We start from the raw sequence: 11,984 nt of genomic DNA on the forward strand, positions 1-11,984 counted from the left end.
GAGGTAAAAAAGTTAAGATGAGGTCATACTGTATTAAGGCGGGCTCTAAATTCAATGACTGGTGTGTTTATAAAGAGAGAGAAAAGGGAGGTTTGGATACAGAGACACAGGCTCTGTATAGATAGAGACAGAGATGGGAGTGATACAGCTACCAGCCAAGGGATGCCAAGGATTGCCAGCCACTACCAGAAGTTAGGAAGAAGGAAAGAAGGATTCTTTCCTAGAGCCTGAAGAGAGAGCATATCTCTGCCAACATCTTGATTTTAGACTTCTAGCATCTGGAATTGTGAGAATAAACCACCCAGTGAGTGAGTGAGTGAGAATAAGCCACCCAGTTTGTGGTAGTTTGTTGCAACAGCCCTGGGAAACTATTACAGGATTAAACAAAGTCCTACATCTTTCAACTGCACAGATAGATGAAGGAAAACAGGCTTACAGCTATTCCTATAGAAAAGATCTGGCCATTTTAGGAGGCCAGCAAGTTGATGTTATACAAAGATATTATATATTTACATTTTGAAATAGATTCCTGTACTCTGTATTAGAGAGGGTATGTAGGAGATATTGAGTCCTTTTGCGAGTACTATATTTTAAGGAGGACCTAAGAAAGAGTTGGAATGCGTTTTAAAACAGTGAGGTAGGCTGGGCCTGGTGGCTCACACCTATAATTCCAGCACTATGGGAGGCCAAGGTGGGAGGAGGATCTCTTGAGGCCAGAAGTTAAACACCAGCCTGGGCAACATAGCAAGAGCTCACCTCTACAAAAAAATTTTAAAACTAGCCAGTTATGGTGGTGCATGCCTGTGGTCTGTAGTTCTAGCTACCTGCGAGGCTGAGCAGGGAGGATCTCTTGAACCCAGGAGTTCAAAGAGACAGTGAGCTGGACCACTGCACTCCAACCTGAGCGACAGAGCAAGATACTGTCTCTAAAATAATAAATAAATGAAAATAAAATAAAATGGTGATGTAAAATATAAAGTAGATGGAAATTTAGTCATGTTATCATTGAACATTTTTGAGCAACTATTCTACATACATGGTACATATACATTTTAACATCTAGGAAGAGCTCACTCTACTCCCAAAGAGGTGAAACTCTAATATGGGTCAAAGGTGGTGGGAAGATACTGAAGTGTTTTAAAGAGGAGAATGTCATGATTGTCTCATATTTTAGATAGATCTTTCAGGCAGCTACGGGAGGATAGATCTGATGGAAACAAAAGCAGACACAGGGAGGTAAATTAAAAGGCTGTTATGATAGAGAGAAGGTAAGGCCCCTAATTAGGATTCTGATGGTAAGAATAAGAAGTTCAGCCTTCAGCAGCACATATGCTAAAAACATTGAAATAATACACAGATAGCATGAACCCTATGCAAAGGTGACACAAAATTTGTGACACATTCTGCATTAAAAAAAAAAAAGAATAAACAGGAAGTGAGGTATTTGAGGAACATTTAAGAGATAAAATCAGAGTATTAACATAACAATTGTCTCTCAAAGCTATTATGAGAATGAACTAAGTTAATATAAACCAAAGTGCCTAGTGCTCAGTAGGCACAAATAGTAAATATCTAAACTCTCCTTCCTGGAGAGCTTAAAATTCAAATACACATAACTAACATTCTAAATTGTTTATGATTTCCACCTCGGAGACAAGCTCGTTTATTCTTTAAATTATATATACATAAACATATATGCATATACACAATATGTGCATGTATATATACATCAATATTATGTATACACAAGGCTCTGAGACTTATGAAAAGGAAAGATATCCTGAAATGCTGAACACCCCTCCAATTTCTATCCTACATCGAATATTAAATGAGAGTCACATGATAAACTATATGCTGTTTTGGAACATCATTCTTAAAAGTCTAGAAAGACAAAAAAATAAAACAGAAATAGAATATATGGACTGAAAGTAGCTAAAAGTTCTAAATGAAATGATTGAGTTTTCCATGATACAGAAAGCTAGCTTATTGATAATAATGCATTTTTGCTTAATATAGTTTTTAATGCAGGAAACATTTCATTTTCTAAGCCAATATACGTATTCATTTATGCACAGCTACTCATATCTTTTCAAAATATAATAAATAAATGCATATGAATTTCCAACATAACAATACTACAAAACAAGACTCCCAACTTAAAGCTTATTATTGGTTGAGTAATCAATACATAAAACTTGAACAGAATCCAAGTAAAACCACAGCCTGAGGAGTCCCTGGCTTCAGATTTATTGCCGTTTGATCTTTAAAAAAAAAAAAAAAAAATTGGCTGTGTGCTGAAATTGCCTACCAATTAGCAACCATAATTATTCTGCTAAATACAGTAAAAGGAAAATTTAGCTGATCAAAGAGGACCAAAACCACAGAGAATGTTCAGGAAAAGCATAACTTGTTATATAAATATTATAACATTTGATTTAGCAAGTATATTTTAAGTACTCTTGACAACTATAGTATCATTTACCTGTAAATTCATTTTAAAAGCATCCATTTTGTGCAATGTTTACATTGTATAGAATGCAGAACTTCATGCTAACAAAAGTATAAACTCTTCAAATTAACAGATATCCAAATACTTGATTATGTAATCCTTTCTTATAAGACATTTTATGTAATCCTTTCTTATAAGACATTTCATCCACCCTCGATCATTTTTACTTATTCAAAAACCTATTTTTGTGCAAACAGTGTGCACTAGACAGTGGGTTGCACACTGGAGACACATAGATGAACAGAATACAATCCACACACAAAGTAAATTAGGGCAATTAACAGAAATTACTGAAATATAGTGTAAGCATACAAGTAGGGCATACAAAGGGAAAAGTGTCAATCAGGCAGAGCTTCCAAGCTAAACATGGAGCAATAAGTAAGTAGGTATTAGACAGGCAAAGAAGGGGGACATGAAAGGAAAGAAAGCATTTCAGGTGAAAAGAACATGGCACATTGGAGGAACTGAAAATATAGTCCATTGAAACTAGATCAAAGAAGTAGAGCAGAGGTTAAGTTGATGGGCTAGAATCAACAGAGCTTGGTGATGCGTTGAATAATAGTTCTGGCAGAGAGTAGGAGAAGTTTAGGAAGACTCCCAATTTTTTGATTTTGGGTAATCGGGAAATGGTGGTGCCATTCACTGAAATGAATAATATGAAAATAAGTACAAGTTTGGGATAGAAGACAATGAGTCTGCATTTATGGTACAAACACAAGGCCTTGATAAAGATAGAAGCTTGTAGTTCCAGACACATATTTGGTCTCACAAATTGTATGTCGGAGTCATCCACAGAGAGGTGATAACTGATATCATGCAAGTAAATATGGGCAAGAGTGGCCAGGCATGGTGGCTCATGCCTATAATCCTGGTACTTTGGGAGGCCGAGGCGGGCGGATTGCTCAAGGTCAGGAGTTCAAAACCAGCCTGAGCAAGAGCGAGACCCCGTCTCTACTAAAAATAGAAATAAATTAATTGGCCAACTAAAATATATATAGAAAAAAATTAGCCAGGCATGGTGGCCCATGCCTATAGTCCAAGCTACTTGGGAGGCTGAGGCAGAAAGATTGCTTGAGCCCAGGAGTTTGAGGTTGCTGTGAGCTAGGCTGACACCAGGGCACTCTAGCCCGGACAACAGAGTGAGACTCTGTCTCAAAAAAAATAAAAATAAATAAAAATATGGTCAAGAGTCTGTGGGATTAAAAAAAAGGAAGATGACCAATGACAGAATTCTATATATACCTAATATTTAAAGAGCAGAAGAAGAAGACAGCCCTAAGAAAAAATCTGAGTGGGAACAGCCAAAAAAGAAAGAAGAAAATAAGAGTTTAAATTAGGAATGCTGCAACTAGTGTCAGATGATACAGAGAAGTCACATAAAACAAAGACGAAAAACCATTGCTCTTTTTGTAACCACCAATATGGTTAATAACAACATTCTAATTTTTGCACATATGAGTAAAACAAGAGTTTTCTCTGTAAGAAGTTAGCAATACTGTTCTGCAAAGATTTCAATGTTATTGAAAGAAGAAGTACTTTTCCAAATTAGTGATGTTACCATATAATGTAAAAAAATAAAGAAAACTAACTATTGATCTCTTCAAACATGGCCCTTAAATTTTTTTTTTTTTTTTTTGAGACAGAGTCTCACTCTGTTGCCCAGGCTAGAGTGCTGTGGTGTCAGCCTAGTTCACAGCAACCTCAAACTCCTAGGCCCAAGCAATCCTTCTCTCTCAGCCTCCTGGGTAGCTTGGACTACAGGCATGCACCATTATGCCTGGCTAATTTTCTCTATATATTTTTAGTTGGCCAATTAATTTCTTTTCTAGTTTTAGTAGTTTAGTTTAATCTAGTTTAGTTTAGTCTAGTTTAGTCTCACTCTTTTCCCGAGAATTTCCTGACTACGGTCACCAAGAACTTGGAAAAACCTCCCCATGGAGGCTGGTAACAGGGCCAAGGTTTCCACTGAGAACTGCTTGATTGTAGAGCTCACACTCTTTTTTTTTTTTTTTTGATACAGAATCTCACTCTGTTGCCTGGGCTAGAGTGCCATGGCATCAGCCTAGCTCACAGCAACCTCAAACTCCTGGGCTCAAGCAATCCTCCTGCCTCAGACTCCCAAGTAGCTGGAACTACAGGCATGCACCACCATGCCCGGCTAATTTTTTCTATATATTTTTAGTTGTCCGGCTAATTTCTTTCTATTTTAGTAGAGATGGAGTCTCACTTCTCAGTCTGGTCTCAAACTCCTGACCTCCAGCAATCCTCCTGCCTCGGCCTCCCAGAGTGCTAGGATTACAGGCGTGAGCCACCACGCCCGGCCAAATTAGCTATATTCTTAAAAGTGTTTGTCCCTGATGTAATCAGAAAGATTTTTAGTTACTGAGGTAAAGATCTTGAGTAGGGTAAATACATTAAAAATAGTATACATCCACATTTCTATACTTAGCTGTTTTGAGCTTATATTCAAATTATCAACAGGTTAATTTCCACATCTGACAAACATTTTGATGGATATTTATATCAGGGATTTATGTTTATCAGCTGCTACACTGTTATCATAATACAAAGGTGATGGATAGGCAGTTCATGCCTTAGAAATGTTCTGTTTAGGTGATCAGCCAGCACCTTGCTGGACATAGCAAGTCAAGGAAATGCCATGCTAGAATCTCCTCCCACCCAAAATGGGTTAAGCTGACTGCAGTACAGGAGGCCTGGAGACAAGGAAAAGAGAATAAACACTAGTCCAATAGCCCATGCTCCATTTAAATAATATCAAGGCCACTTTTTTTTCTGGCTACACTCAGGGAAACTAGATCCAACTATATAATTATCCTCATTTTGGCAGCAAGCACAAAGTTTTATACTTGATGATGATGATGATAATAATAATAGCTAACATTTATTAACTCCTCATTATGTGCCAGGATCCTGTGCTAAGCACTTTTCATGGATCACCTCATTTAATCTTCACAACAAATATTACTAGTTCCATTTTATAGATGATGCAGTCGGGGCTTAGAGAAGTGAAGTTAACTTATCCAAGGTCACAGAGCTCACAGGGAGCACAGCCAGGATTCAAACCCAGGCAGCAGTCTGATTCTAGAACCCCAACTCTTAATATCTGCTGTTACCAAAAGTAGAGTTTATTTTGAAAGAACATACCCAAAGTACTCTGATTGTTCAATTTTAACACTTATAAGACAGAAAGTTTGGCGTGGGGGAGTTGAACTCCTCTTTAGAATTCCAAATTTTAAAAAACTATAAATTCTTACTTTTATCAGTCTTGCTTCTATAACAGCTACATAAACATTTTCACTACAGTGAACTTTATAAGAAGAAGAAGTATTTGGAAGAAAAAAATTAACTCTTGTGCAATCACCTGAGAAATTGCTAGGAAGCTTTTACCTCCTGTTATGAGGCTCTTGCAGGTACCACAAAAAAAAACAGACTAAATACTTAAAACAGTCTCCAAATGCATTTTTGCTAAAACTAGCCTCTCTCTCATCACTATTACTTATGAAACAAAAGAAAAAGCCACTACCTAAAAATGAAAATAATTTTTCATATCTCTATGATATATAAAGGTAAGTCACATAACCTGTTGGGGTTAAGATGCAAATACTTTCTTTCTCTTGCTGGTTCAACTCAACTATGTCCACCTCCTATACCAGTGAAACCTTTATCTACATCAAGAAACTCCAAGAAAAAGAGTAATAAAAATAACATTTTGACATTATATTAAGCCCAATTCTCCCCCTTGGGTCCTTTGGAAAGTGATGCTGTGCACACTCCTAAATGCAGAGGAGAAATGAGCTTTCCTGTCCTTTTCTTACTTGGTAGTCTTCACATTCAGTAGAAGAAAAAAAATCCCCTGGCCCTCCCTTCTTGTGCTCCTTTCCCCTAGCCACATTGCTAGGAAGTCCAAGGATAAAATACCACCAATCTGCAACGTCTCTTTATTACAAAGTATTTATCCTTCACAAACATCAACTATGCAGCCTTTCATGTTTTGCTCTATTTTCAGGTACATAATGTGCACTTGAGTGTCAATTTCCTCATGTTAGTGCATCTAAGAGAAAAAGAAAAGAGATTCCTAAGTTATCTTCTGTCTAAAAAAAAGATACCTAAAAACACTCAAAGCATCCTTATCCTTTTCACAGCCTGCTCCTATTTACCTCCTTTGCCCTCCAAAACCCTGACTAAACAAAGACAGCTACTACTGTTACTCCTTACTTTATGGATGGAAGCTCTGAGGCACAAAACTATTAAGTTAATTGCCCAATGTCTCACAGTTAATCAGAAGGGCATGCAAAGCTCAAGTCCACATGTTCTACCTCCAAATATGTTGTCCTTTCCATCCTCTACAGACAAAATAAAATTGTTGTACAAACACGTCTAAAATAGCACTACACAACCAAGTCCACATCTAGATTTTATTCATCCTGGCATTCACTGCCCAGGAAAGAGATAAGACAAAGCAGCCAGTGCATCTCAAAATGTAACAAGAAAGAGAGAACACAGGAAAAGGACTGTGATACTCATTGGCTTTAACCTGAAATTACTTACGTAATATGTAACTATAATATCAAATGACAGGTGGTGTCTTTTCTTTAACAACCATACTGTAATAAAAACCACTTGATTTTATCATAATGTCAGGGTGTGACATCCTCAAGAGGGAAATTCTACACTGATTCCAACTTTATTACCATTACTCAAAACAGAATGCATCCAATTTTTTGAAAGCCTCTGTAGAAGCAAAATTTAATTTTAGGGGTATATTTAAATTTTGGAAACACGCAAAAAAATCACAAGAGAGCTTTCTAACTATTTAGATAAGATGGACTGTTTAAGTGGGAAATACTTGTCAGTATCATATTTGTTGAGTAAAGTCTATGTGTTAGGCTCGCTACTAAACCTTTTCATGTGTATGCTTTTATTTATAGTCACAACAACCCCATCAGCATTATTTAACGCAGGTTTACAGATGAGGAAATAAAGTTCAGAGAGGTCAATTATCTTGCTCAAGGTCAAACAGTGGCAGAACTTGGATTTCAACTCAGATTTTCCAGAATCCATAAAAAATTGTAAAGAAGTACAAGCACTGGATGGTAGGTGAGCATACACAGTCTGTAATGAACTATCAGTCTGGGAATTCTGTGAGTCTTCAGTTTATTCAATCTATCCAGTGAGTAAGTGACATAGTGCATCTTATCATATACAGGATACTGCCATCAAATAACTGCTTTGTGTGTCTCATAAACTGGCTTTAACAGGCATTCCAAAAAAGAATTAGAAAAGCAACATTATCAACAGAAATGTGTACTGCTTTGGAAGACTCAAGTCATTTCGATGAATAAGTTCTGGTATATTTGTTACAAATTCAAACTCATTGCTTAATAAAAACATCTTTTATCTACAATCAAAAGTTTAAACGCCTCAAGCCTTTCAAGTGCACTCAGAAAAAGGTTCCAAGTCAATCAACCTACCAAGCACATACTGAAGGCCTACTAGAGCGCACCGCACTAAGACAGGCTATCAGGACCACGTTAGAAACTTCCTCCATCCACAAGGAGTTAGCAGGCTGTTTCCAACCAAGCACACAGGCAATCATTGCAGGGACAACCCAAATCCTCCCGTGCTATTTGCCACAGTTTGTGTGAGGTGCCCTACAAAGGAAGTCTGCTCTTTGGAGGAATGATTAGATCAATTAGGTCATTTTCCCAAAGCCCTTTTCACTTTCTTGTAAGCACCGCATGGCTGTGGTTAGTTTTAGCTTTAGTGTTGGCATCAGTGAGTTAATTTTCCTCCTACTGGCTCCAGAATTCTGCCTGGCTCCCTGCTCCCTCCCCCTCGCCTCCCTTCTGGCCTCTTCAACCCGAAGTGGAAACTGCAGACTCGAACTCCCCTATGGCTCCAGCACCAAGAACTGGGCATGCGCAGAAGATCGGGCAGGCTTTGGTTGCAACTGACAGTTCCCCGCCCCTGATTTGCCGCTGCCCCCCTTCCCCCACTCCAACAAGAGATACTGAAATGTTTATCTGAAAGATACGAGGCCTCTTTTTCCCGAGAATGACCCCATTTTCATTTCATTTCGCAGGGTCTTTCAGTCTTGCGAAACCCACCACCAGCCTGAGGAAGACCGCATTATTTTTCAGCACCGGGGACAGCGCCGCGTTGCCATTAACGTCCACCCTCCCCCACCTTCTCCTCCACCCTCCACCCCCCACCCGCCCCAACCTCAGCCCCCACCCCCGCACCAGCACAATGCCAAGGTCTCCCAGCAGCCGCAAACGCCGCAACTGCAATAGCTCCCAGCCGAGGCCGGGCCGGGTGCCGGGCCGGCTGCTACTTACACTGCTCCGCTTTGGTGGACATGGTGCTGTCCAGATGGAAAGGCTTTGCCCCAAAATCTGTGTCGTGTGAGCTCCCTCGCTCCGCCAGCGATGTTGCGAGGAAAAGAGCGCATACCCCCCACCCCCCACCCCCTCGCTTTCCCCCTCCCTTAGGCCCGTGTCGCTACCATTCGGACAAAACGCACATCAAATTGCAGAATTCGGTCCCGGAAGGTTAGGAAATCGCCCCCGGAGAAATGGGTGGGATTTAATAGGCGGCCAAAGGCTTCCTGTCCGTCCCCTCCTGGAGCTGCCCAAGTTGATGTGGGCGGGGAGACCGAAAGGAGAGAGCAGGCTGCGGCTCCTGGTGAAATGGGAAAATGGGCTCGACCGGGGGAGGAGTATTTCCATTCATAAGGCGCACGGAGGGGACGGGTGTTTCCCAGAGAAAAGCCTCTTAAAGTGCCGGAGTCCCCGACCATTTGGATCTCCCATTGGCGTTCTCCGGGCCTGTAAATCCTGCTCCCGGAGCAGCCCCCAGTGCCTCCGCCGGGTGACCGGAGAGGGACACAGGTGCGTCCCACGCTTCGTCTCAACCTCCGGGAGGAAGGAGAGGGAGGCGGATCCGGGGCGGGCTGGAGAGAGCCGGGGCCGGAGGGCGAGAGGATGCTCCCGAGGACCGCGAGGAAGGAAATGCACAAGTAACCTCAGCATGGCTTCCCGGCGTGCTGCGGTCCGGCCCTGCGCCTCCCCTCTGGATGGGCTCTCCTGCGGGGGTTGAGGGATGGGAGGTCCCATTGCCAGGGGGCTGTGAGAAGACTTGGGAAGTTGGAGCTAGAGGAAGGAGGAGATTTCCACGGGTGGTGAATCTGGAAGGGCCACAGAAAAGGAAGATGAAAAACTAGAGACAGGAAGAACCCAGGTGTGCTCCCTTGCAACCATGCAGGCTGACACGGGCACGTTGGGAACCCCCTCTACCGGGAAACCGAAGCCAGTGGAAAAGGAAAACGGTAGAAAAGGCATCCTGCATATTCATAGGACGATGCCCAAGAATGGGCACAGAGTGGAGAGAGATTCTGAGCTTGGACTTGAAGTCTGGAAGAAGCAGATTCAAGACCCAGTTTTACCACTTACTCAAGGAACCCAGCTTTTAATATCCCTAGCCTCAGGTTCTGCAAAATGGGAACAATAACACCCACTCTGCCACCTGAAGAGTTACTGAGCAGATCAAATGGTATAATGGATGTGAAAGTCCTTTTAAAATAAAAGTTCTGTACAATTGCCAACCATTATGACCATTCTTCATTCAAATAGTTTAATTTGTGAACACTCAAGGGCAATGGTCATAGCAGGTTGATTTAGCAAAAACTATAGAAACAGAACTGTTAAGTGTCAACTTATGATTTAAAATGCAGATAACTATGGTGACTAAATCAGTGTTTTTCCTTCTCACTATAAAAGAATGATCCCCATTTAGGGAAAATAATATTAAATTCTGTATGACATATACAAAATATTCAAAATAAATCTTTGCCAATTAAGAAAAAATATTGTGAACAAATATCAAGAAAAGATGTTTCTGAGTAGATAAAAGTCTGCAAATAACATGGAAGCTGCCCATTATGATGCACACACAGTGGTCAAGTTTCATGATATTTTCAAAAGTGTTCATGAAGTATTAGTGATTTGGTTCCTTGGGATGTATATATGATTGCGCTAAACCACCTGCTTATTGGCAGGTAGGTCTGGCTGATCAGGCTATCATCCTATGCCATTGTTCATTCCCAAAGAGAAGTTCCATTTTTTTGTCAAAGTTAAATGATTATGTGAAGAATGATGCTGAAGAGTTCATCTTGCGTAAAAATAAATCAGAAGCATTCTGAAGAAAATATGAATACAATGATCATTTCTGAGAAGATGGCAAACATTTTATGTGATTAAAAGAAAGCTCGGTGATTTGTTCAGAAATTTCCAGGAAGCTTGAGGCTTTGATAAAGAAAACAGTAATTGAAAATTAATCTTCCCCCCCAAAAAAGGTCCCTTGGATAACATACCAAGAAACAAAGGACAAAGTTTGTGTTGAAAAACTATTCTCCCTTCATCTGCTTACTAATCCTGCTGTTTGTCGTCAATTAAAACTCCCATTACCCTATTGAAAGGGTGTATAATGTTGCTAAGGTCATGGACTCGGAAGTTAGCCTGAGTTTGAATTCCAGCTTTGCCTCTTATGAGCTGTGTGACATCATGCAAATTACTTAAATTTTCTGTGCCTCAATTTCCTCACCTGCAAAATGGCCATATCACAGTCATATTAAAGGTTGTTGTCAGGAGTATACATATGAGAATCTAGAACAATCCCTGACACATGTGAGTGACTGCTGCTGTTGGCATTACTGCTCAAGCTGCTCAGATGCACCCAATCCAGTAAGGTTAGCTCTCTAACTGCTCTAGACCTTTCAAAGCCTGAAAGCATTCATATAATTGATGGCCTAATCATCAACCAAGGCTCTCACAACTTCAACCTTCTGATATGGCCATTGGGTTAATTCAGCAACCTACACCATATCCCTTACCCAGTTTGTCCATTCCAACATATGGCCTGACTTAACTACTTCAATGAAACAAATACGAACTCTCTTGCCTTTCCTTCTGTCTCCACCTATTTGTTTCAACCCTTTATGTTCTTTCTTCTATTGCAGAGATTATGCCTCTTCTCATTGCCAGGTGGAATGCTTTATTCTTCTTAAATTATGCCTCTAATTATAAACACTCCCATTTATTTTAAAATTTGGTCTCTTAATTCTCTTATTTCTTCCTGGAATTTTAAGTCTTTATCTTTTAAGTGAATTTTTCCATCCTGCTCACAAACATGGATATATTTGCCATCCTGGAAAAGATGTACCTATTGTCTTACTGAATAAGTGGCCTCCATTTCTCTACCTACTGCCTCTTTATCCTCACCACCCTACCTACTATAAAATACTGGATGAAACAGGTTTTTTCAACAGTCAATAATAATTTCCTAATAGTAAAATACTCTTGATGACTAATGCCAACATTTGAAATCTCTCCCTATTCCTTTTTTAAACTCCCTCTTCCCTTGACTTCTATGGTATCTTCAAAATCTCCAAACATTT

The 11,984-nt window shown here is 40.0% G+C and overlaps 1 protein-coding gene across 3 annotated transcripts in view; it reads right to left on the bottom strand.

The window, feature by feature from the left end:
• Positions 1 to 9,561, bottom strand: part of UNC79 (unc-79 subunit of NALCN channel complex) — a 228,979-nt gene extending 219,418 nt beyond the window's left edge. For 2 of the 3 annotated variants that reach the window (XM_020285613.2, XM_012738594.3), the window contains exon 1: positions 8,869 to 8,981. In XM_020285613.2, the coding sequence (XP_020141202.1) occupies positions 8,869 to 8,890 (22 nt within the window). In that variant the 5' untranslated portion in view covers positions 8,891 to 8,981. Of the gene's footprint in view, positions 1 to 8,868; positions 8,982 to 9,053 lie in introns of those variants that run through there. The other variant, XM_012738600.3, reaches the window with a different exon arrangement.
• Between the last annotated feature and the right edge of the window lie 2,423 nt (positions 9,562 to 11,984).

The sequence above is a fragment of the Microcebus murinus genome, chromosome 6 (genome assembly GCF_040939455.1).
Source record: "Microcebus murinus isolate Inina chromosome 6, M.murinus_Inina_mat1.0, whole genome shotgun sequence".
In the NCBI taxonomy this organism is placed as follows: domain Eukaryota; kingdom Metazoa; phylum Chordata; class Mammalia; order Primates; family Cheirogaleidae; genus Microcebus; species Microcebus murinus.